Source organism: Dermacentor silvarum, chromosome 2 (genome assembly GCF_013339745.2).
Source record: "Dermacentor silvarum isolate Dsil-2018 chromosome 2, BIME_Dsil_1.4, whole genome shotgun sequence".
Taxonomy (NCBI): domain Eukaryota; kingdom Metazoa; phylum Arthropoda; class Arachnida; order Ixodida; family Ixodidae; genus Dermacentor; species Dermacentor silvarum.
This window is the reverse complement of record NC_051155.1, coordinates 211,100,623-211,125,447: the sequence shown is the minus strand read 5'-3', so window position 1 is coordinate 211,125,447 and position 24,825 is coordinate 211,100,623. Positions and strand designations below refer to the sequence as shown.

General features: G+C 45.0%; 3 protein-coding genes across 3 annotated transcripts in view; 2 read left to right on the top strand and 1 right to left on the bottom strand.

Annotated features, from left to right (window-relative positions):
- The first annotated feature begins 130 nt into the window (after positions 1-130).
- On the top strand, positions 131-18,366 carry LOC119442539 (NADH-quinone oxidoreductase subunit B-like). Its single transcript, XM_037707452.2, is given in 6 exon segments — positions 131-230; positions 1,347-1,585; positions 6,433-6,558; positions 6,560-6,613; positions 13,603-13,738; positions 18,192-18,366. Coding segments are annotated over 6 exon segments (666 nt in total). The 5' UTR covers positions 131-217; the 3' UTR covers positions 18,290-18,366.
- A 1,298-nt stretch (positions 18,367-19,664) lies between these two features.
- LOC119442538 (regulator of MON1-CCZ1 complex-like) lies at positions 19,665-21,699 on the bottom strand. Its single transcript, XM_037707451.2, is given in 2 exon segments — positions 19,665-20,622; positions 20,624-21,699. Coding segments are annotated over 2 exon segments (1,857 nt in total). The 5' UTR covers positions 21,614-21,699; the 3' UTR covers positions 19,665-19,755.
- A 114-nt stretch (positions 21,700-21,813) lies between these two features.
- The window catches only part of LOC119442541 (probable histone-lysine N-methyltransferase CG1716), a 96,744-nt gene continuing 93,732 nt past the window's right edge, over positions 21,814-24,825 (top strand). The window contains 2 exon segments of the mRNA XM_037707454.2: positions 21,814-21,935; positions 22,044-22,201. Of these exon segments, the coding sequence (XP_037563382.2) occupies positions 22,176-22,201 (26 nt within the window). The 5' untranslated portion in view covers positions 21,814-21,935; positions 22,044-22,175.

Here is a 24,825-nt window from a genome sequence, read left to right as displayed (position 1 = left end):
CAGTGTAGTTTGGACGCCAGTTATAATGTGATTTTAAAGCGTACAAAACCCTGCTTAATCTATCTATATATATCTCTCTGACATATCGATGTGTGCACGTGATTTTTTTTCGGTTTCGTTTTGATTGTTTTACGAACGTTTATAGAAATCCAAACCTATCCAATCCACATGGCATGTTGACTTTCGTTTGCTGAAGGTCTGAAGGGTATACGCGAAGATGGGCAGCCAAGGTAAACTTTATATCTCCAAATAATTTCACTTGATCCTACAGTATTTCATTTGAAAGCTCGAAGTAAATCACATGCAGTATAGTTAATATTGTGCGCGCAGCGTTATATGTATTCTCTCATGTAAACCATCAAGGGAACTGCACATGTTGAGTAGCGGCTGAGACGCACTGATACAACTTACAGTTTCTGGTGGATCGCCATCCGGCTGATATTTGAAGTATTTCGTGCCTCACATGCAAGTTAAATTGTTCGAGCCATCCTGGTGTGCACTCGCAGAAGAGGACATAAGACGCAGTTAAGCGATTTCATTGCAGTTCGAAGATTCGATGAATGTGGTCTATAATTTTTCGCAAGCGCGTATCTGAAAGCTTAAGCAGAATCAACGGCATGAAACATCTTGTAAGTGGCTTGGCACATGCGCCACATAAAGACAGCATTATCGCTCCGTGTATCTTTTCTGTACTGTCTTGTTCGTGGTGTGCATCTTCATGAATCTACGTACCGAGAAAATGTGGCATCTGTCAGTTTCTGATACTTTACGTTAATAGCAAATTGTGTTCAGAGAACAAAAAGGGATTAGGACAAAATTAAGTTGCAGAGAACAAGCACTCCATTAAAGCAGTCGCGTTCATGTCGTGGACCTACTATAGTAGTAATGCACACACAGATAGGCAAAATACATGAAGGGACAGGCACCAGCGTAAACTTCCAACTGAGTTTTATTCTATGAATATGTGTTATATTACACTACTACTATCGCATAGATATTGTACTGCTTTAAGAACCATGTTACAAAGATAATGGATCAACACGACAACTTGCTAAAACATTTTGCTCAGTTGTGGAGAGCTAACATAGTTTTTGTTAACATATATTTGTACAGGTACAGCTTATGGTGAAATGTAATTTTTTTAGTCATACCTCAGGTAACCCAATCCAGTTTTCTGAAAGGGAGGATACTTTTTGTTAGTACAACTTCAGCTGGTGTAAACCTCTGTTGACAAAATGATAAAGGCAACATGATTGTTGAATATGCACAAGATCCAGAAACATGGACTCGTGCTTTCAATTATAGAAGCTTGTTCTGTTTCCTGACTGAAGCATTCCTTTTTACAGCCATCTGGGGGTCGGGCCGCATGGCAACTTCAGTCTTGCAGCGTATACTTGGCCCTCAGTGTCGCAGTGCTGCAGTGACATTGCAGTTGCGGCCAAGTTCGTCGAAGGCCCCTGAACCGGCTTCTTCAGAACCTGGCCAAGCGACACAGCCTTGGAGGCCATACTCACCTTTCAAGCCAACAAATGCGGTGGAGTTCGCACTTGCTCGCGCTGATGACATCCTTGCCTGGGGCAGGAAGGTAACTGGCTCACCCATGCTAGAAATTTGCATGTGCTTTAGCCACAGCTAAATGTTGTTGCCATCAGTTTATCAAAAACTGCATGAAGAACTCCTTTGGATTATCTGATCAACATTGGTCAAATCCAAGCAAGACAGAGTTATGCAGAAAGATGGAGAATTCAAATGATCCTAGAAATGTTTCATGCTGGAACCAGTTTTTCGACAAAGGGACGTATTCTGAAACGCTCCACTTCGGCGATATTTCGCTTTTCGCCTTCAGATGCGCCCTGATTGGCTGGTTGAGCAAAATTGAATGACGTTGGGCTCAACCAGCCAATCAGCTCATCCAGTTTTCCTAAAACAGCCAATCAGCGCGCATCTGAAGGTGAAAAGTGAAATATCGCCGAAGTAGAACATTTCAGAATACGTCCCCAGGGGACCAGTCTTCTGTCTTTGGCATTTATATCCCTCCAACATTTAATTTATATAGTGCACTCTCCCCCATTGGAGAGCAAGCTATATCCCCTTCAGTCACAAATAATGATGCACATTACTCTTTATTCCAAGGCACTCTACACTGTATTGCAAGAAAGACAAGGTGGTAGCATGTTGCTTCGTACATTTCCTAGTGAATCATCATAATTACCAAGTAATTAAATATAAATTTATTGTAGTCAGTGTAGTGCTGTGTTCTTGCATAAAAAGTAATTTAATCGTAGACTCGAAGTACATGCACAATTTAATTATTGGTTGCATGCATTATAAGAAAAGGAAAATGATTGTTTCAAAATTGCTGCCAAAACACGGCGTGTGAAATTTTTCGTTAAGCATCGTAATGCCTTCAGCAAAGTGATTGTCAGTAGCAACATGCAGCACATTAAGTGAAATAAGGAAGACACATGGAGTATGCAGGAGCTTCAATTCACCTATAGCCCATTTTCATTGCTTTTGCTTAGCCACTACTGGACAGAACTGGCAAAACAATTTTCATCCACAAATGTGGACACCGCGTCTGAAGGGGATATAAACACTCATGGAAAGCAGCAGTTGCCCTGTCGAAGACTGGTCCCCTTGTCAAAACGTATATATATAGGCTGCTTTTGATAACCACGAAAGAGATGCAGCTCGTCTGTCTTTGGTGGCATCTATTATGCCCAGTGTCTTGTGCTCACCACATAAGACAAAGTCATGTGCTATACCTCTTAAATTGAAGGTAGCCATCTTTTCTTTTTTTTTTCCCTATTTGCTGCTAGGCATTGCTTTCTGTGATGACTCATTCAGTGGGCATCTTTCTGTCAACACATTTGTGATTTAAGTTGGAATTGCAACAAAATGCGATTGTCAGAATGCATGAGGCTCTATGGCCAGGTTTCGGTTCAGTTAACCTTGTTTGGCTCGACCACAAGAAGACAAGCAAGCTTGGTGCAAAGGAATGTTCAAATAAAAGAATGATTTAAAATTTGCATTGAGCTAAACATTGCTGATCAGAGAATTTCTTGTTTTGGTGATCTCTGCCCATGCTCGCAAGCCAGAAGTACCGCAAAAGCCCAGCTGGCAGTGTCTGCGTGCCCTTTTCACACTTTTGCCAAAAATTGCCTGAACCTTTTTAGTGGTATGACTTCTCTGAAAAGCCACATCTCTAGTGTAGTGTGGTGCTAGATTTGGAGCAGCATTTGTTCCTTGTGGTGTGAATTTAGCCTTACATTTTGAACACCACAGACACGAACGCAGCTCCAAATCAAAAGCATTGTGACACTGAAAGGCTAGACACAGGCGAGGTCACTTTATTAGAATCATTTTAGCAGTAGCAGTTTTTATTTTGGCATGTATTTTATGTTCTTTCGGATCATATAAAATATGTTCAAAGAAGACATGGAGAAGAAGAAAAACTACAAGATAATCAACATTATTTCTACGAGGTTTTATGCATGGCCTAATAAAGCTGCAGTGACGTTCATACTTAAAATGTGGCAACAGTTTAGCTGCACAGCAGAGCTTCCTTACAATATATTGAGCCATGAAAGTCCGAACCACTGATTGATAAATACAAATCATAACAGAGCTGGCACAGGGCACTATTGTGCACTCTGATTTGATTATAGCGTAAGCCAAAGGAGACAATGACTCACGTGTTCTAGAAGTGAGCAACACAAGGGCCATGTTGTTGCTAAACGTTGGATGAGTTGGTTGCTGTAACGGTTGAAAATATTAGCGCTGCCCTTTGAGCGCTGTTCATATTAGCCTAGTGTCTTGATGTCCAGGCCATAATAGACTTAAGCATGACAAAATGAGTCCTATGAATGAAACATTAGCATTGCGCTCAGTTCTTCAGATGCAACAAGCATAGTGTAGTGGTTTGCATTTTGACTTCTATATTAACAGGTGTAGCACATTTACAGTATTTCATTTAGGACGAGAATGCTGGGTAACACATATATTGTCCAAACTTCATCCCTTTGGCTTCGAGCACCTTGTTTTAACCTATTATTGCTATCTCAAATTTGCTGTATGGCAATGATTAACCTCAATTACTCTCTAATTTCTGCCATTGTATTGTTTTCAGAACATTAAAGGGGCCCTGCATCGCTATTAATATACGTCACCTCATGAATCTCCTGTCGCAAAACTTTTTTAATCCTTCAATCACGTGTAAAGTTAGACTGAGCTATTGGCCTGATCAGTGGCTTTCTGTCTTCCTTTCATTTCCACTAGAGTGCTGGAAGTTGCACAGGGGGACGACAAGCTGGGAGCAATGTCTCGCTGGGCCTACTCAAAAGTTGAATGTGAGACGGCTGGTGGCGGCCGCAGTATCTATGCACCGCTTTTCATCTTGGAGGCCTAGCACAGCAGACAAAGCAACGTGCAGCTGTCGTGTTAGACCGGCAGTGCAAAGATAAAATGGCTTTTCTGTCTTTTTGAGATTGCAGACTTGTATATTTTTTATTTATTTAACTAAAATGAGCAATGATCGTACCACTGAGAATGTTCTCGCAATCTCGAAACCAGCCCATAGCTGTTGCGTGGGTCCAGCTGCTTGTGGTGATGCTGTATGACAACATTGCAGAAGTGAGAGCTAGCGATTTTTCACTGCTTTTGACACGAGATTGTAAATTCCCTGCTGTATGCAGTGCAATAATATTTGACTCACTTGTTCACAGGAGCCTTGTTAACAGATCGGCAACATTTTCTTATTATATTCGAAAAGTGTTTTAGGGCCCCTTTAAGGATTAAGGGAACTCTCTTAAATATATAACATAGTCTCCCATGGCGAGTTTCACTGTCCAAAAGCCTCCCAGGTCTAGCAAAGTGCATAATCAGTAGTACGGACAAATACGTATTCACTTGCAAGTAGATAATAGAGTGAAGTAGTTGTCCGCAAAGCACTCTTCTGCTCTAAAGAATTGATGTGGGACTAGCGTGTAAAGCAGCGGAACCACAATACCGCTGAACCACAAAGGAAAATAAAACAAGTGCCATTGTTACCTTCTGAACGCAGCCATGCCTGTACTACTCATTATACTCATGGTGATTGAATGACTGCAGCAAATGCAGTGCAAGGTTTCCTTCTAGTAATTTTAGTAGGAATATAGGCTTATTACTTCCTCTCTACTCATTGCCCTCTCTATTCTTCACCTGTGATTACTTTAAAGTTATTCAAAGCATATCGCACCTGTGCAAGAAGAAGAGGAAAAGAGAGACAAAAGATTACTTATACTCCACCTTTCAAGCTGATTGCAGCACTGCTGAAGGTATGAGGCGTACACAGGCAGTGTCCTTGCGCAGCAGTGTATATTTCCGTGCGTAACTGGCTGATAATTGGCTACACTACAGAGTTTTATTTTTGCTCGCTGCATGATACGGTACATCGATACATGACATTTTAGGACCTTTGCGCATGCACATCATATACTAATAATTATTGTGGCAGTTACCGCCAGTAACATAATAACCACCCTAATCTTGGCAACATGGCAGGGCCCATACAGTGCTGACCTCCCGCTTCGATCCGAATTCGCACTTGTTACTGGCTCTCTGCCCTGCTAGCAAGAAACAAGCGGCAAAAATCCGTCATCGCTAAGTCTCATCCTCAAGCCGAGGTCAAATCATTAGGTATGTTTTGTTGTAAATATTGAGATTGGCCGTTTGTTTTTACGCTGCTAGGACTATAGACACAGCACCAAGCTGTAAAACTGGTTTGATTACTAGTTAGCAGATGGTGCCACAGCATTAGCATTGATGATGCGTTGACGATGCGGAACGCTATAAAAGCCTAATTGTTCACTGCATCATTAATTTACTGCCCCGCTCTAGCATGGTACCTGATGACAGTAGCGAGCAAATGCCAAGTACACGCCGAGCAGACACTGTGGCACAGGTGAATATTTGTAAGGGCATCCGCTCGTAAGGAGGGCTGCAAAGTAACTGCAGGGAAAGTGTACAGGTAAAGCGAAGCCCTGCTGTCGCGTGCATGTAAACGCAGATTATGATTACGATGTCAAAACTATTTGTTGCCTCCATCTACCAGCATGTAACTGGATGGCAAGCAGACGCTGAGCAGACGATGCGGCGCAGATGAGCACATCTCGAGGGGCACTCGTCCTTCCTGTTGGCTAAGAATTCGTGTAGCTTCCATAGTGCTGCAACCAGTTTGTGAGATGGAGTATAGTGCTTATGGACCTGTGTGAAAATGTTTGTGGTGAAAATGTTTGCCATGATGCACAGTGATGCATAATAGACTGCAAATTATTGGCATTTCTGGCACAATGCGAAGCACACTTTTGTTACACAGTGCCAGGAATGCTGCTGCCCACAGTTGCCACGGTGTCTGATGCACCAAACATAAGGCGGTTCTTATGCATCGTGCAGACTTCCCTCTGGCCACTGACATTTGGCCTGGCCTGCTGTGCAGTGGAGATGATGCACATTGCAGCCCCTCGTTACGATATGGATCGTTACGGTGTTGTGTTCCGTGCAAGCCCTCGTCAAGCTGACTGTCATCATCGTAGCAGGAACAGTTACCAACAAGATGGCACCAGCATTAAGAAAGGTACTGTATTGTCATTCTGTTCATGTACAGTTGTGTAGGAAGGACTGCTAATATTTGTACTCTTTCTTTCATTGGGGCTCACAGTGCAATTGAACCTGTAGAGAGACATGTGGTTGAAGAGACAAACTGATATTAGCATATTCGGATCTCTTTTAGGCTAGTATAGCTTCAAGACAGACTCTTTTTACGCAATGTCGGTGTGGTGCTAAAGTCCAGGTTTGAGTCAGTTGGTTAAATTTTATTTGGTGTCATAAGCTAAGATGCTGCTAAAGTAAATATATTCATCAAACGCAGCTCATTAGCACAACTTTACTGGTTAGTGGATTGTGTGCATCATGCTTAACACACTTTATACCGTGAGCATCGTCATGACTGCACTAGCTTTAGCAAAGCACTTTTTGAACATTGTAAGTAAACTTACTTAGTCACTATATGATGTTATGAACATCTTAACATATTATTATTCCTGTACTGACATGATGGAGTGCCCTATGGTGTGGTATTCCTAGATTATTACTTTTGGCGATATAACCACTTTCACAAGATTTCACATGACTAGCACCAGACGCATAGATGTGTCTATGGGTGGTAGCATTTCTGGCATAATGCAAAACACACTGTCATTGCATAGTGCTAGAAATGCTGTTGCCCATAGATGCCTAGGTGTCTGATGCTAGTCACGCAAAATCTTGCAGAAGCGGTTGTACAGTATCTCCTCAAGTGATCGACTGAGAATAACATTCCAATTTTGTTCGAAAGATCTCTCTCTCTCTTTCCCTCAACTTCCTGAAATCCTCGCTACTTTTCGTGCATATTGCTGTATACTTGTAAAAGTGATAGCAACTGGCCTCTAGGGGGGAGATATTGCCAATTGGAAATATGGCCTTAGCTGTACTTCACAACTAAGGCATGCCTCTGGCGGAAGCAACGAGAAACAAATGTTATCTGTAAAAGGCAGCAGCGCCAACGAATTGCAAAGCGCAATACCACTGTGCTAATACTGCTTATTGCCAATAGTTTCATTCATACAAAACGCATTCACCAACTTTCTGTGAGAAAATATTATTGGGAGATGCCCTTTAGTAGAAGACACATTCCACACGTTTCCGTTACGCACATTGCAGGGCTCCTTTTACGTGTAGTATGTACTAGTTAACTGGCACTAATTCAAATGATTTAAACCACAGATTTACGTATGTATTATAAGAAGTGTAAAGGATGGCAACACGAGGCAAGTGGGTTGAAAGTTGCTACAGTCGAACCTCTCTATAAGGGAGTGCTTGGGGCCTCCGAAATCATTTGTTATACTAGCCACTTCATTCTAAAGGTGGTGCACTGCACAGCTCACAATAGAGCAGAGACATCATAATTCCTTCGTTATGCATTTAATTTTATTGTAGAGGAATTCGTTGTAGAGGACTCGACTATACACTGTCGGGGGTGAAAACAATCACTGCCTCTCATCTTGCCGAGAAGCAATTCAGCAGGTTTTGTGGAATCGGATCCTGCCAGTAAGCAGCATGGCCACTGGGCTTTTTCAAGTACCGTATTTACTCGCATAATGAACGCACTTTCTTTTCCCCAAAATATGCAGCAAGGTTGAGGGGGTGCGTTCATTATGTGGGGTAAAATTTTGACGGATTTTTTTCCGCAGCCACCTCAAAAAGTTGCAGTTTCGCCCAAAAGGCAAACCATCGATTACAATAGCAAATGTGTAGACAGCTATACGAAGTGAGGATAGCAGTTGTACCGGCTGTACAAACTTGCAAACATTCGCTAACTACGTAAATTAACAAGCATGGTGTCAGCGCACACAGGCAAACATGAACACATCACACTTGATGATCACAGACACTCGCTGTCAAAACGCTCGCGTGAGCAAGCGCGGCAGCAACAGCGAGCAAAGTGACCTTCGTGCCGTGTATCGCTTCAACGCAAATTGAACGGCTAGAACGGAACATGCACAAAGGTATAAGCCGCCATCGCACCTAGACTCAGCCCCCGACGCAGATCGCTTTCAAGGATAGAGCGTGCGTGGCCGTGCAATGTGCAGTTGCTGCGCCGCCACCCTCCCCCCGGCACCATGTGTGCGACGGAATACGGCGCGTTTCCTCCCCGCTTTCCTCCCTTGAACGCGGGAGATTGAGCCGCAATTGTCAGCACCGACGACAAAAATGCACCGTAGTGTCCATATGATTGCTATTGCAATAAAAGTAAGAGCCACATGGTACGATTCGGTGTCTAATACAGCGTCCGATACATTCGTACCCGCCAGACGCCATATTGGACGCCGAATCGTACCGTGACTCTCATACGTCACGGCAGCAAGTTCAGGGTGCATTCATTATGCGAGGAAAAGAAGAAAAAAACACACTTCTTGATTGGAAAATTGGGGGCTGCGTTCATTATGCGAGTAAATGCGGTATTTGTCCCTGACAGTCCCGGATTGCCAGAGGTGGTGCTTTCAGTCAGTGAGCGTTGCATATGCAGCGTCTCGGGCAGTTTTGGACGACAAATCAAAGATGCCCACTGTCGCAGTACGAATCAATGGGCAGGATGCGTGACTTGAATGCAGGTTAGGTTGTCAAATTCCTCAATCGTCAAGTGAATGTTCCCTTGCACTCCACATTATACACTGTCTGTTGCCACTTTGCCTATGGAAGTGTAGGGGAACACTATGTAATGGGCAGCAGAAGGGACTCGTGTTCCACGAATGGCATGGTGTAAGTGGCAGCCTTCTAGGCCGGAGCCTTTCCTGTTTCTATTTCTTCTTCTACCACTAGCAATGACACAAAACAAGTACTACAGTACACTTCTGTTAATTCGATTTGGTTAAATCAGTTGTTCGGTTAATTTGATCCCAGCCCAAGGTTCTCGCCAGCACTCATACATTTCTGTGGACGAAAACTTTCGTTTTTTTTTTCCCTGAAATTGACTCTTAATAGAATTAGAACTTGGTTGCTCACACACATGGGCCTGAACCCTATGGTAACCCCAATCGTTACCCCATTGGCTACAGCATCTGTCTTGGTGGCGCTAGGGGACACTGACTGCATTGAAGGAGCATTATTTCCTGCCAAGAACGCCGATTGTCGGCCTGGTTCCTGCGAAAACTGCAGCTCACAATGAATGAGTCCGTAATTACCCGATTTTAATGCGTCTTTTTTCCTAAGGAAAATGGTCCAAAAACTCTCTGCATGTTAGAATCGAATACAAAATTGCATTTGTGGCATTACAAACAGCCTACCGTCAGTGCCAGTGTCATCGCCATTATCACAAAATGGCAGCAGAGCAAGTTTTTGCGTAGCATGTTTGTGGCACTTAAAATAAAGAAAGAAAAAAACAGTACAGTTGCTAGGGGGTCTAATGCAAATGTCTTAAGTGTTTGCTGCAGTGTGGGCTGGGCGTTCTTGCTCCCAGTCTCAAGCTCGCTGAATCATTTGGGTGTCTGAAGGTCTTGCTTTCTCGAGGACATTTCACTATAAAGGATGTTTTATCGCATTCTCGTTTAAACTACTATGCTCCTCTCCAATGCTCAAGTGCTCGCCAGCTTTCTAAGCATACACTGGCGCAGCCGGGCACATAGAGTGAGGTACGTACCACCTCCGCCATTGTCATACCATCGTTGTGATGCCGTCGTGGTTGTTACAGTGTCGTCATACAGTCATTGTCATCCCATGTTGTCATGCCATCGTTGTCACATTGTCGTCGTACCACCGTCATCATTTCATAATCTTTATCTCATTGTTGTCATGCCAGCATGGTCATACACTTTTCGTTGTGTTATGAACGTCATTTCTTCTTTGTCATTCCATCGTAATCATGCTGTTGTCATTCAGTTGTGATCATGCCGCCATCATCATGCATTCGTTGTCATGCTGTCGCCATACAGTCAGTCGCTGTGAGGCCATCTTCATCATCATACTGCCTTTGTCGCTCGATCAACGTCATTCTGTCTTTGTCATTCCATCATAATCATGCTGTCATCACTCGGTTATCGTCATTGTATCATCGTCATGCATTTGTTGTCATGCTGTCGTCATTGTACACTCGTTGTGACTGCAGCGCGGCCAAATTCCTATTATACTGTGGGCACAATCTACGAGTTTTGCACCACATGATGATAATGATTTATTGGTGTCCCCTTTGAAACAGGGCGGTGACAAATGGTCGACTAGCGTGCTTGAGTTAATTGGGTATGCTGTACATGCTTTTCAAAAATTCTAGCATTTTTGTGTACATCTACTTAATCATTTTTCTCTTCCTCAAAAACTTCTCTATAGACCTTGTACGGCTACCTGTGTCTGTAACGGATCCGGTCGTATCAATCTCTTTGCTTTTTTCCCACCAATACTGTAAATGTCTCTTGCTTATCTTGACTGCTGACCTTTTGATGCTTCCGTCCACTTTAACTCCAAGCACTTCTGGAAGATGTACATTCCTTATGGGTCTCACTGGGTGAATCCCATCCCATTCTATTAGGATGTGATGAGTGGTCTCTGGGTTTTTGCTGCAGCATGCACATGCTTCATCTTGTTGCAAATATTTTCTCCGGTATGTTTTTTTCCTTTGGCAACCAGCTTAAGCCTAAAATAGCAAGGCATTGCCCTTGTGTTATCAGTACAGATTTTCCCTTCTAATTTCTTTCCTCTTGTTCTTGGAAATCTCCATGGTCTTTTTTGTTTCCATTCTTTAGGACCAATGCACTGTCTCTGTTTCTCTCACTTTCTTTTTCATGACTCCTGGTTTTCTATTGACACTTTCAGTTACCCTGTACTTGGTTGCCAACTTTCTTGACCATGCTATGTCCATGCTATGTTCACTGCTTTTCAGGTACAGATACTTGTGCACGCTAGCCACCCATTTATCTTGGTCCATGTTCTTGAGTTTTTCTTTAAAACTAATTTTGCTCTGGACACGTGATGCGCAGAGGGCAGCACATCTGGTGGTGTCACAAAGAACTGGGTTTTGTGTCACATCACCAAATAGTGCTCTCTCATTGGTGGAAGTGCATGCTCTGCCACGTGTGCTTCCATTAATGGAAGCACCTTCTGGCATGGCTCTCGCCTCTCTCACTTCTCTCGCTCACCTCTCTTGCTGCAGACAGCGCCAAGGGTGTGAAACTGACTAACAAGCTAAGAAAAGTTTGCACTTTAAGTGTTACAATCTACTGACCGTAGGAAGCAGAATTTTTGTTTAGGCCGTCATTTTCTTAATAAAAAAAGTGTTGAAAATTGAGACAAACTGAACAGCTCTAACTCAACAATAAAAAACAGTATCAAGTTCTGTAAACAGCACTTAATAATATGTCTAAAGCAGATAAAATTGATGCATTAGAAACCGCTTTGAAGTATACCACTAATTTGTTAAGTGAACTTTTGCAAAATCCTTGTTGACATTGTAACAAATTCACATAAGCTGCAAATACATACATCAGATTTCTCCACTTGAGATTCTCTAAGAGATGCGATAGGTTGCGTAAAAGAACTGCGATAGGTTGCGTTTTTTCCCTGCAGAATTTTGGTTTGTAAATTTCATGTTGCTATTTTTTGAAACTTACTGATTTATCTAAAACGTTTGAGGTCTCAAATCAAATTTTCGCTTGCTACGTTTGTATGAATTTTGCTTTCTCTCTCAAATGCACCAACTTTCATTCACCTTGGTCTAGCAGTTGTCTCATAAAAGCATTTCTACATTTTACATGTAGTATTTGAATAGGAAAATGAGAGTTGGCCCTAAGCTAAAGCTTCCTGTTAGAAGCAGTCTGAAAAAGATTTCTATGGACACTAAGTGTACATGAATTTATATTTTGTGAAAGTAAACTCTGCAGGTTTCATCCTATTTCGAACTGCCAGATTTGGAGGTGTTAAATCTTAAATTTTTTTAATCAAATAGAAAAATCAAAATTATTTTTAAATCAAATAGGTGCATATTGTTTTCTACTGTGAACCGATAAAAATGAGGTGTGTGTTTGAATCAGGTTAGCACTGACAAATGAAGCAGCAGTGTGTTTGGACATTCTTTTTTTCTGCCTCTTTACTTAACCGCCTTCAAGAAACTTAATTGGTCCCGTCAAGATTAAAGCCCGTTTCACATGGCGCGATTTTGTCTGCAAATTCGCATGTGCGAATTCGCAGCTGCAGAAAATAGGCCGCCGGACCCTTTGTGCGTGCGTTTTTTCTATGTTCGGCGTGCTGAACTTCTCTGCGAAAAACGCAGATGCGGTGGTAGCCACTGTAGCGGTGGAAACAGACGACCAATAGGAGGCGGCTCGCTCATACGTTATCGCCAGTCAGACTCCTTAACGAGTATGCGAAAAACGCAGCTGCCGAAGATTCATGTGAAACGGGATTGCGAATTTCGCATCTGCGGAAATTGCAGCTGTGAAAAACGTACTGCAAAATTGCACCATGTGAAACGGGCTTTAATTAACGAAAATTTATGGTAGTATTCACTGCTAGGTGTCTCACATCTACCCCAGGTTTCTGTGCACTTGTCCTTGTTGGTGCTGAATCAGCCAAGGCTGGTAAAATACATGCTCAATTATTTCCACATTTAAGGTACATTCAGCTGGTCTCTACTGCACTCTGACTCGGATTGAAACGATGCGGAGCCCATTATTGCTCCAAGCGAGAGAAAGCTTGACCAAGCCGAACGTGCAGCTACTTGCCATAGCAATCTGAGGCTGAAAGAAGAAACACGTCAGCGCGTCTTCTGTTTTAAACGAGCAAGGTGTGCATGCGTCTACACACCGCCACGGCAGATGCTACACCAAGAATGGAAGCTGCACGAGCCACTTGACTGGAACTCCGTCAAATCTCGGTCGCACTCCCGGGTCGGGTCGTAGGAGAGAGCGCCTCCGAACGCTGTGAAATAAGCATCCAAATGTAAAGCCTAATGTACTATTAGTGAAAACGGCGATAGGAGCCTCCTGACAAATCGGCAGAGCTTCACTTTTCAGCTGCTTTTGATGGCTTTTGTTGCTGCAGGTGTATGACCAGATGCTGGAGCCTCGATGGGTCATCTCCATGGGAAGCTGCGCCAATGGCGGCGGATACTACCACTACTCCTACTCAGTTGTTCGTGGCTGCGATCGCATCATCCCTGTGGACATCTATGTTCCAGGTATGATAAGTACGACTCCTGACTTATTTCATTGCCAGGAAGGAGATTGTCGACTACAGTGGTTATGCTAGTAAGTTATAGCTGTTGTGCTACTGTGCCACAGCAATTCAAGAAGCACGTCAGGTAACATTCTTTGTTTTTGTTTTCTTAGAAGGAGCACAAGGTGACAAGACGTTAAAAAAACATTGAGGACGGCAGGGGTGCTGCCTTCGGTGTCAATGTTTCTTCTCTTCCCTGCTCCTCTGTGTTCAAATTTCTTATGCTGCACTCCTGTGGGCAAATGGGAGCAGAACCGTCGAACAGAGAGCAGAGCAGAAGTGCAGTTAGAGTATGACTGCTTGTTTGACCATTGGAACATTCACTGTAGTCCAAAAAGTGCGAGAGCCATGGGCTGCAGGTGGAATACATTTCTTGCCCCGCTTTTAGTATGTACAAGCACCGTATACGCTGCTCGCGCCGTTTGGACAAGGCGCAATCCGCTCTGAAAGCACTTACATGTTCTCTGACGCTGTGGCCAAAGCTTCATGTTGTCCACACAGTCACCGTGTATAATATGCGTCGAAACAGAGGTTTGCTGCTCTGCACTGGTGTCATGCGCTTCCATTGAAAACACGGAGGCAGCTGAGGCAAGCAATGGACGTGTCGCCACGTGATCAAACATGGCAGTGCCCACGGGAGCGCCGAGAAAAGGGTCAATAGGGAAAACGCCACCGCGGTACTGTTGTATGCATAGGAATATCGGGTTATGGGTCGTCAGATTGTCATCCTTTCTTGTAGAGCCAACACACCTTAAAGACGGTTCTAGCGAACAGTATTTCGCCGGTCACAATGACTCATTCTTTACTAAAACAGTGCAAAAAATTCAAATTTTTCGTTATTATCCAAAGACATTTTTTAGTAAGCCATAAGAATTCATGCGGGGTTGTACAATATTATGTCAAACATGGAACAGAATTGGCAGGCTGCCAAAGTTGGAGAAAGACTGCAATGTCTGTGCTCACTGTGCATCAGTTTCAGTGGTCTGTTTTTGTTTTCGTCACTTGTTGTATTATATGCGAGTAAACATTAACAAAAGATCCATCACGGTTGAAGCAGGACATTCTGCTATCTTGCTAGGAAGGCTGTATTCGTGCCGCTACTACAGTAAAACCTCGTTAATTCTGATTTCACAGGACCGGAAAAAATGTCCGAATTAACCGAATGTCATATTTCCCTATGTCAACATGCTTTTATTTACTGAACGAATCAGTTAATCCTGTTTCTATTTTACACAAAAGCAGTGCGGATGCTGCAATGCTCGTCATCTCGACTGATTAGCGCTTGCAGAGGCGAAGGCCTTGCGACTTCCTTCACAACGCGGCGGCGGCGTGCATCTGAGACGCTATTCACTACTATGCGCACATCCCGATTATTTATTCAGCAGTGTCACCAGGTAGCCGCCCATTGTGATGTAGACCGTGCTCTTCATCCTTGAAAGCTTTGCACTCAGTAAAAACGAAACTTGCCGAAACCGCTGCGGATGGTACCGCGGCCGCTATCGCCGCAATCATGGATGGCGAATACGCAGTCATGAAGGCACGTGGGCAATGGGGTGCTATGCGTAGCAGTAAACGCAAGAATAAAGGCTTTAAAGGAACAAATACGCACGAAGCGTTCCGGTCTTGCTGTTATTCACGTACGATTCTTCTTCTTCTTCTTCTTCTTTCTGGGGTTTTACGTGCCAAAACCAGTTCTGATTATGAGGCACACCGTAGTGAAGGGCTCTGGATTAATTTTGACCACCTGGGGTTCTTTAACGTGCACTACAACGCAAGCACACGGGCGTTTTTGCATTTCGCCTCCATCGAAATGCGGCCGCCGCAGCCGGGATTCGATCCCGCGATCTCGTGCTCAGCAGCACAACGCCTTAACTGACTGAGTCACCCCGGCGGGTTCATGTACGATTACCAGTGATGATTATGGCGATGCGGACTTCGCCGCTTCGTTTCAGTTGGACGCTAGTGCCGTTGTTGCTCTTTTGAGTCGCACATTTGCGGCGCCCCTAGCTCCGAAAGTTGTCCGAATTAACCGATGTACGACCAAGTAAGTTCAAATTAACAAGAGTTTGATTGCATTGAATAATGCATACGCCGGCTGGGACCAGAGGATGAGTCGGAATTATCCGATTTTCCGAATTAACGAGGGTCAAATTAATGAGGTTTTACTGTACTATGTTTTAGGCCAAGCTATATTTAAGAGGGCCCTGAGCCACTTTTTATCGAAGTCAAGAAATGCATTTGAAGTTAATATAGAGTACTTCAGAAATACTCTGCCACAATAAGTACTTCAATGTGTTCAGCAGAAGCGGAGTTAGTGGCAATCAAAAGTCCCGCTCGCGATGCTCCCGTTCCTTCAATGCCTTGCACTGCGAAGGCTACAGCAGAGCGGGGCGTGCCCACAACGCTCTGCCTACTGAACATCACCGTGGTGCGCTGTTCAAATTTGATTTTGGATGTGCACGTAGACGCCACTATTTCTGATTTTGGAGCCTACGACGTGCCAAACACTATTGTCCTTAACGAGCCACAGTGTGCTCAGCCAGTGAACTTGTTGAGGTATCTACGCTACGTAGCAGGCCGCAGCTACATGCAGCTGTAGTGCGTATGCTCAGCGCAATGACGCACCAGCGGGTGTTGTAACCCCCCCCCCCCCCCTGAGGCAGAGTTATGGCACGTACACACTAGCGGCAAAACGCAGCTGCGGCAGAGCGGCCACACCAACCGGCGGCGCGGCGCTGCGGCATTCCCGTGGCAGACTAGACTCTCTCCCCCCTTCTCGAACCATCCGTCAGCTCGGTCCTGGAGCTGACGCGTGCAGATGATAGTGCGAAACGAGTTTCCCGCTAACACCGGACGCGAGTATGTAACGAGCGGTCGGGCGGGTCCGCATGAGACCAGTTTCCCGCGCGCACGTCACGGAAGTGGGCCGCTCTCATTGGTCTCCTTCATCCGCGGCACGCGGCAAACCGCAAAAAATCGGTCCAGGAGCGATCCCTGCCGCGGCAAGAAAAACCTGTTTCGCGGCTGCTTTCGCGGCGCGCGCGTTTTGCCGCTAGTGTGTACGTGCTATTACCCCCCACCTTTGCGTCCAGCGCCACCAGTCCAATGTGTACCTTCAGCGCTCTGTTCACATTGTAGCAAATTCTATGCCCACAGAATCGCTCTGCGAGAAAAACGTATTTGCCTTTTGAGCTCATCTTTCCATTTCATGACAATACTTTCTCACATTTTCTGGATATGCACAAATACTTATCTGATATTTTGGCTTGAAGAGATTTTACTAACAATACTTTGCCAAAGCACGGAAGAGATAGCACTGTGCAGCACCTACAGAAAAAGACACCACTTTGTCTGCAACATTATGCACTGCCGAGAAGCTTGCTTGCAAAATGATATAGCGTCATATTGGATTCCAATAGCACAACGCCAAACAGTTTCAGAAAATACAAACAGCCAATATTTAATGTAAAACACACAGAATCAGCTTTGTGGAGCACAGCTCAAGAAACTGTGTTTTAAAGAGGGGAGAAAAAAATGGTAGTGTAAATGAAATGGTGGGAAAAATGATAGTATATCGTGCAGAGTGGGTCCAAGACCTTACCTACTTCAGAAAAAATTCAGCTTGGCCATGTTGGTATTTACTGCATGACATATTTACCGCTAAAGAAAGACAAGAACAGGGAAGGAAACACGAACGATGTGGCCGCCATTGTCGTCTTTCATGTTGCTTACCTGCTTGCCTCGACGCACACCTATTTCTCACTGTGGCAGATGATGTCTGGCAGATCACATATCACATGTGTTAAAAGGAACTTCACTAATCTCAAGGATTTTATTGTAATATTAAACGTTCTCTGATTTGTCATAAGTCCCCCCCACCCTCTATGTTACACTCACGGTCACATTATATTTGTATAAATAACTCAACAGCATCATTCTCTGTAGTCATACTCTTCCTGTTTAAATTGTACCATTTTCATTTTATTTATCCGTGACTGTACATTCATGCAATGCAATTTGCGGCCTTGTTATTCTGTTTGGTGTCTATCCTCCTCTTGGTGGTGCACTTGCTGTGGTGACTTGGCAGTTGTGGTGTTAGACCGCTGACCACGAGGTGGCGGGTTTGATTTTTGGCCCCGGTGGCTGCTTTCCGATGAAGGCCGAATACAAAAGTACTTCTATACCATGCTTTAAGTACATGCATTATACCTAGAATGGTCAAGTGCTTGGGCATGGTATCAGTCAAACTTAGAATGATATTGAAACACTTTTTGCCTCACATATTTCTTTCATGCGATGCACATCAGGTCACTAGTCTAGATAGCCACTCCTTGCAATCTCTACAGCTGTGGCCTTCTCAGGAAAATTTAGCTCCAAGCGCAGCTGTGACAAAGGCTCTGTTCTTCTATTTTCAGGCTGTCCTCCTACCGCCGAGGCCCTCATGTACGGCATCCTGCAATTGCAGAGGAAAATCAAGCGCATGAATATGGCTCAAATGTGGTACAGAAAGTAGGCTGCAGTTGGCTACTGTAGGGGTTTCAAGTCCACACGTTTTAGGAGTTGTAATAAAGATGTGTAAAGTTCTGTCGATCTCTTTGCCTATACTTTCACAACTTCACGTTTCACAGCACAGCATTTACACTAGAACCTCGTTGATAAGATCCCATTACACACGATTTCCCAGCGTCAATGTTCGTGATCAAGAACACAAAAAATGACCCAATTAAGTTACGCTTATTTTTTATCGGTTCATACGTTCCTGAAAAACGCAATCTTTCAGCACCAACGTTCAATACATTACCAAACTGCGATCGAGAGCAGTAGCCGTCCACCACGACAGCTTCACTGCAGTACTCCGCCCGCGTTTCTCACACACTCAATTTCCTATTCCGGTGCCAGCACATCTCTCGGGTTGTCGCACGCCGCATTCACAGCTATCACCGCCAACCTTATTGCGATGAGCATCTTCACCTTTCTGTCTTACAGTGCGTGGGGCGTAGTGCCATTGGAAGAGTACAGCACGCTTTTATTTGGCGATAACTCCAATGTCTTGCCGTTCCGTGCTGCAGGCGGCACAATGTGAGGGTAATGTTTCGCTCCAGCGTCGCTGATTAGCTCGATTTCGTTTATTTCCTGTCGCCGTCTTACAACACTGCACAATAGGAAAGCAACAAAACGCGTCTCAGGCTGCCGGGAGCCCCTCCAGTTCAACGCATGTTGGCATCTCGTGCCGCAGCACTTCACATTACGCAGATGTCAACTACAGCCTGAGTCTGCAATTCTTTAGTTACTTCAGATCGTACGTTTTCCCAGTTAGTACGTTTTCCTCCGTGCTTTTTTCAAAAACGTATGAACAAGGTTCTAATTTCCTTTTCATTCCGCGACCTCAAAGAAGTGTGCAAGGTCATCATTTGAGTGTTGCTGTCATAGTAAATAATGACATTTTCTAAAAAGACTTGCTTTGCATTTTTCTCCAATACTCCGTTTGGTCTCAACTCGTGTGTGTGGAAAAAAAAAGGCGGATTCTTGCACTCAATTTAATGACATGTTTACTGTTGTAACCAAAGGCAGCATTCTCGAATGATCACATTCACATGATTAGCACAGGATTCATTAGCTTGGCACAATGCCAAGAATGCTGCTGCTTGTTGATGCCAAAGTGTCTGGCGTAGTCACGCGAACATATCCCTGGAATTGGTTGTCAGAGAAAATACAGGCTCTGATTGTGCCTACACTTTGTTAATTGCTAACTACAGGAGTAAGCTAGAGACATGACATAATCTAATTATGCCAAGGTCTCGTAGCGTGATGTTGGATCAAATGGGTTGTGTGAGAGCAAACAATGCACAGAGGTGGGTAAAAGTGCAAAATTTGATATCAGAGCAGTGTTTGTCTAGCACATTGTTCATTTTTATTTATAACGGCTGCTAGTCCTGATCACTGCTTCAAAGCTAACCTGAGTGATTTGTTGTCACAGGTTCACGTCTCGCCATACAACGCTTCAAAATGTTTGATGTACTGTTCACAGTGCTCTCCCTTGGCAAACTCTGGCACACCTCTGAGATTCTCATTACGGTGCTCAAAGAACTTGAACACAGCATAGAATATTGCAGGGTCTTCACTTGTCCTCGCAGCCTCAAGAAACTTGCGTGCCGAGATTGAATCTGAAGTTCCCAGGTTCTGCACAAACCGTATAGCACTGAGCACTCTTTTTTGCGATAGCAGTACTTCAACAATTTCTTCATTGGCTGTGCCCAGCCTCTTGAGCATGTCGAGTGCCAGCTGTGTTGCTGGTGGGTACACTGCATGCAACGACAGCAGGAGGCATGCCAGTGGCTTGGAATCTGTCAGAACATGGTACTGTAGGAACTGGTGTAACTGGTGAAACCGCCGGTTGTGAACAAGGACATTGATGAGGAGCTCATTATGGCAATAGGGAACTGTCAGCTGATGCTGCACCAACGACCTGATGTACTCAACAAGGGTGGAAACAACGAAGTGAAACCTGTCTTCAGATTCATCAGCAAATTTTGAAAAGACGTGGGCGTACATATCGGAAGGGTCTACGCAGCCTTCCTTGGTGGCGAGCTTGTCAAACACATACGCGATCTGGTCGAGGGGCAGCTGGGAGTCTTTCTCCAGCAGACGACGACACACGCCAAGCAGAACATCTTTAGAATTGGAGCGCTGCAGAAGGAAGTCGACCAGCTGGCGCTTGTCATCAAAATGAGCAAGCAAAGGTTCTAATCTCAACATGACATACCAGAGGCAGCCAATCTTTGCATCAATGACAATGTTTGGTTGGAAGACCACCCAATTCGGTGAGTACAGCTCATAGCTGACTTCCTTCTAGCGAGTTGTTTGGCGGCAAGGTAACTTTCAGCTTAAGAGGGCGAATCGGTGATGGAGGAACTACTGGCCTGTGATAAGTCACAAAACCGTCACTGTATCCAGGCAACTTTATGTCGAACAACATTGACTTCTTCGATGCCTGATGGTGTACAATGACTAAGCTGTCCACAACATTCACAGCAAACCTCCCGCTTGTGTCAAGCTTCAAAATGTCGGTTTTTCTTGGTGGCGCTTCCTTCTGCAGGGTGTAGATGACAATTTCAGCTCCGGTGCCTCCTACTGAAGTTCTTGCCTGGTGACGTAATACCACGATAACACACTTGCCATAAAGTACTGCTGTTGTAACGTCTCGTTCGAGTAGGCATACTCTTGGAGGCTTAGGAATGATCGGCAAATCAACTTCAAATTTTGGGAGCCGCGTTGCAACCCCTGGTTTAAATTGAAACGGGTGTAGGATATTACCAAGTGGTCCAGAGGAGAGCACAAGCAAAGACGTCTCGGGCTGATAAACAAACCAATTTACTTGTAGTGTGTACGTCTTCAGGGAACGGAGAGTTCGCTTCTCCGAGCTGACCTGGTACAACTCGATGCCGTGGTCCGTAACGAAGACAATTTCGTTTGCACAGGTCCAGGCAATGCCCAAGATGTTAGTAGCTTTCCCTTTGCAGCTCTGGGAATACTCGACACTGTCGAGCGTGCCGGAAAAGTTGACAAACTCGACGGACTTCTGGCTGCGCTGAATAGCGAGGATTTTCAAGTCGGGTGAGAACTTGATGGAGACAACGTCTCCCTTGTCGTCCATTCTGAAGTCGGTGGACTTGCAGTCGTCGGGGCCTTTGACGACGACGCCAGTCGCTCCGCCTGATCGCACAACGAATACCTGCTGGTTGGCATCGTCGAAAAAGACATTCGCGATCTTGCTGACAGGTTCGAACCTGATCGGATTAGAACTTAGTTCAAGGAAGTAGTCTTTTTCGTCTGTCATTATTGCAGAAGACAGTCACATCACAGACGAAAGTAACCGTAGCGCCATTTGCGTCGATGAGCTGTATAAAAAAAATTACAATTTTCACCAGAGATTGTCTCAACTTGAAATAAAATAACCGCAAAAGCAGATATAAAGCAAACACAAAAGATCCGTTGTTAACTGGCAAGATATTAAGCATTATTCTTTTTTTTTTCTTTGTCAGCATCAGTTTCGCTAGAGGCTTTCACACACGCACAAACACACTCACAATCGCCATTCACGAAGGGCAAGAGGCATCAGCCGCTGAAAGTGCCGCTCGCGAAAACCATGAAATTAATAGGTAGGTGGCACCTTTGATAACGTTGCTTGTAATACGTAGGTGGTCTTCTGTGGCTGGTAAGGCCGTTGTAAAGCACAAACATAACGTGTATTCTCCCCATTACGGCAGCCTACTCGGCGATGTCGGCCAGGGCCCCGGGACCGCGAGGCTGCAGATAGGAGCCTCGAGTCGTCGCTCTCCGGGACTGCTGCGCGCCATTCCCGTGTCGCATGTGCCTGCGGTACAACCGGCACCATCGTGATGTACGACCCAGAGTCGCCTACAGGGTGAGCATAAAGAAAACCAGCACCGCTGGAGCTTTGTTTTCTTTTTTGTGTGTTTGTGTTTTTATCTGCATGCACCACCGCGGCTGTTCTCTCGGTAGCTCAAACATGGCCGCCAGGAGGTGATCATCCTGCGGCCCCTTACCACCGAAAAAGCGCCGTTAGTCATCGGTGCTGGCCCGTGGCACTATCTAGACGCGACAAGCATGTCGACGGATGTCCGGGGAGGCGTTTAATGGCAAGACTGTGGCCATAGGTAAGCGTTGAGGCGGCGCGTCCGCTATCGCAGAAGGGGAGGCCTCCCCGGCGACGCTCGCACGGTATCGACTGAGAGACCTGTGCCCGTTACCGAACGTATAAATGCATCAGGATCCCCCGACAGGCACGACAGACACACCGAATCGCACCTTGCGGCCCGACAGAAGCTGTTGCGAGCGACCGCATCGGACGTGGCGGCGGCCGTAGCCCGTGTGAGCGCAATCGCCGAGGCAGCCGCTCGACCGCCCGACCCCGACGGAGCCATGTTTCGTGCTGGGCTCGCCGATTTAAATGGCCGTGCGAGCAGCTGGCGCTGCTCGCCTGCCACGCCAGGGAATGCAGCCCGTTCTGTGCTCGATTCACATGGACACAGCGCTGGTAAGGATAGTCTCGCCTGAATTTCAGCTGCGTGCAGTGATCGGTGCGCGCTTTCGTTATCCCTATTTTTTTCTCTCCACATCGGAGCAGCTATCGCTGTGCCACTGGCGCGGCCAAGGCGCTCGCGTCCGGTCGTCGGCGTGCGCCTCGACGAGAACGGATTATCGAGCGGCCGTTTTAGCGGCCAGGAACACGTCTTTCCGCTGCCGCGTGTGCCGTACTTCGTCTGATACCCTGCCGCATCGCTGACTAGCCGGTTGCTAGTTTTGGAGCTCTTGCCTTTGGCGCTGATGTGTAACGACGGCGAGAGTTTTGCGTTGCTTACGTGTGTCTTGTAAATGTCAACATTGTCTATGTACCGTCGGGAGCACGCCATGATTGTGGTTGAAGACATAACTGATGATTGCCTGTTCTTGAGCTACGCACACGCGCGCAAGCTTTTGTCTATTCAGCCATTTCAGAGGGTGTCTGTTCATTTTCACAGTTGTCAGTGAACTTAGTGTAGTGTGATTTCTTAGGGGACTTGTACTAATGGGGTGCAACGTGTTGTATGTCCCGAGTTTCTCACATTAATATTTTCAGCTTGAGCCGCTGTTCATATAAACAAAAACAAATTATTTGTCATGGCTTGCTCAACAGCTGATCTGCAGCAAGTACATTAATATTTCAGTTACTTGTAACACGTCAATCTGAGACACATCTTTTCCTGTGATGTGATGGCATTATTTAGCAGCGTGCACATTTGGGCTGGTTGGTTTATGACTTTAGCAGAAAACAGTGCAAAAAATTACAGGACATATAGAAGGAGGGACCATTGTCTGTCTTCCCGTATCCTGTTCTAGGGCAACACAACATGTGCGTTCAATCTACCTGCTTCATCTTTAGTCCTGATTTGTACTCTAATCTACCATCTTTATTAAAAGGTCACTGTCTACTCAGCATGAAACCATAGTTGTTTGGAGATGTGTGGAGGCGCTACTGCAGCATTGTGAGGTCTGAAATGTGTCAAGAGGTTGTGATGGACAGTTCTTGCTTGATGCAGCCTTGTTGTGCTATCACTGCTATAGAAGAACAGCTCAGAATCGCTCATTTGGTGGCCTTCGAACTTCTCACACAGGTTGTGGGAAGTGTAGCATGTATGTAACTGAAAAATGGACATAAAATTGTATGTTAAGTGGGAAAGCTAGTTTGCATGAATTTTCATGCTGGGATTGAATACACACTTCATGCATAATCGTTGCTTGAACATTTAGTTAATTTTTCCACTCAAGTCGCTCACGACTACCTCAGAGTTCATTAGCTTGTCTCGGAGATTCATCAGCCTTATCTCGGAGGTCATGCCGAGAAGCTGTGTGCTCTAGGTCATGTGTCCAGTGAGTGGTAATGGCAGCGTTTCCTTTGTCATTAAAAATTTTTTTTAACGTTACAGTATTACGTTGCTATTTTGCAACGTTTCCGTGATGCTTCCGCTTGTCTTTTAAACGTCAGATTTTGCACAGGGGTTCCTCTATAGGGATATGCATATTTCGCTTAACTTGTTTGAAATAACACTTTGCACTTACCGCTGCACTGTTCTTGCTGAAATTTTGCAGAAATATCGCACTTTGGAGTCAACATCATTTAGTGTAACGCTCGCCACTGTTAACTGCCCGTTTCGTTTTTTTTTTTTTTTTCTCAAGAACAAAGTGCAAAGCTGCCCTTGCTTATAGGGAATTAGGGATGTGAGCTGCTGCCGCGACAATGCAAGCATAAACTTGTGTCGCCGCCTGCCGGCAGCTAAGCAGTCGGGGAGGATTGCTCCGTGTTGCCCGCTCATGTGGAACAAGCTGCAGGCAGGACAACAGGAGTAGGCCGTGGCGGTGCATGGGCAATAGTAGGCTGTAGCTGAAGCTTCTTAATCAAGCTTATAGTTTTATAAATTTCATTTTTGTATCGCCCCCAAGTAAACAGAAACCCTTTTGGCTTGTTACCTTGAGATTACATCAGAAATC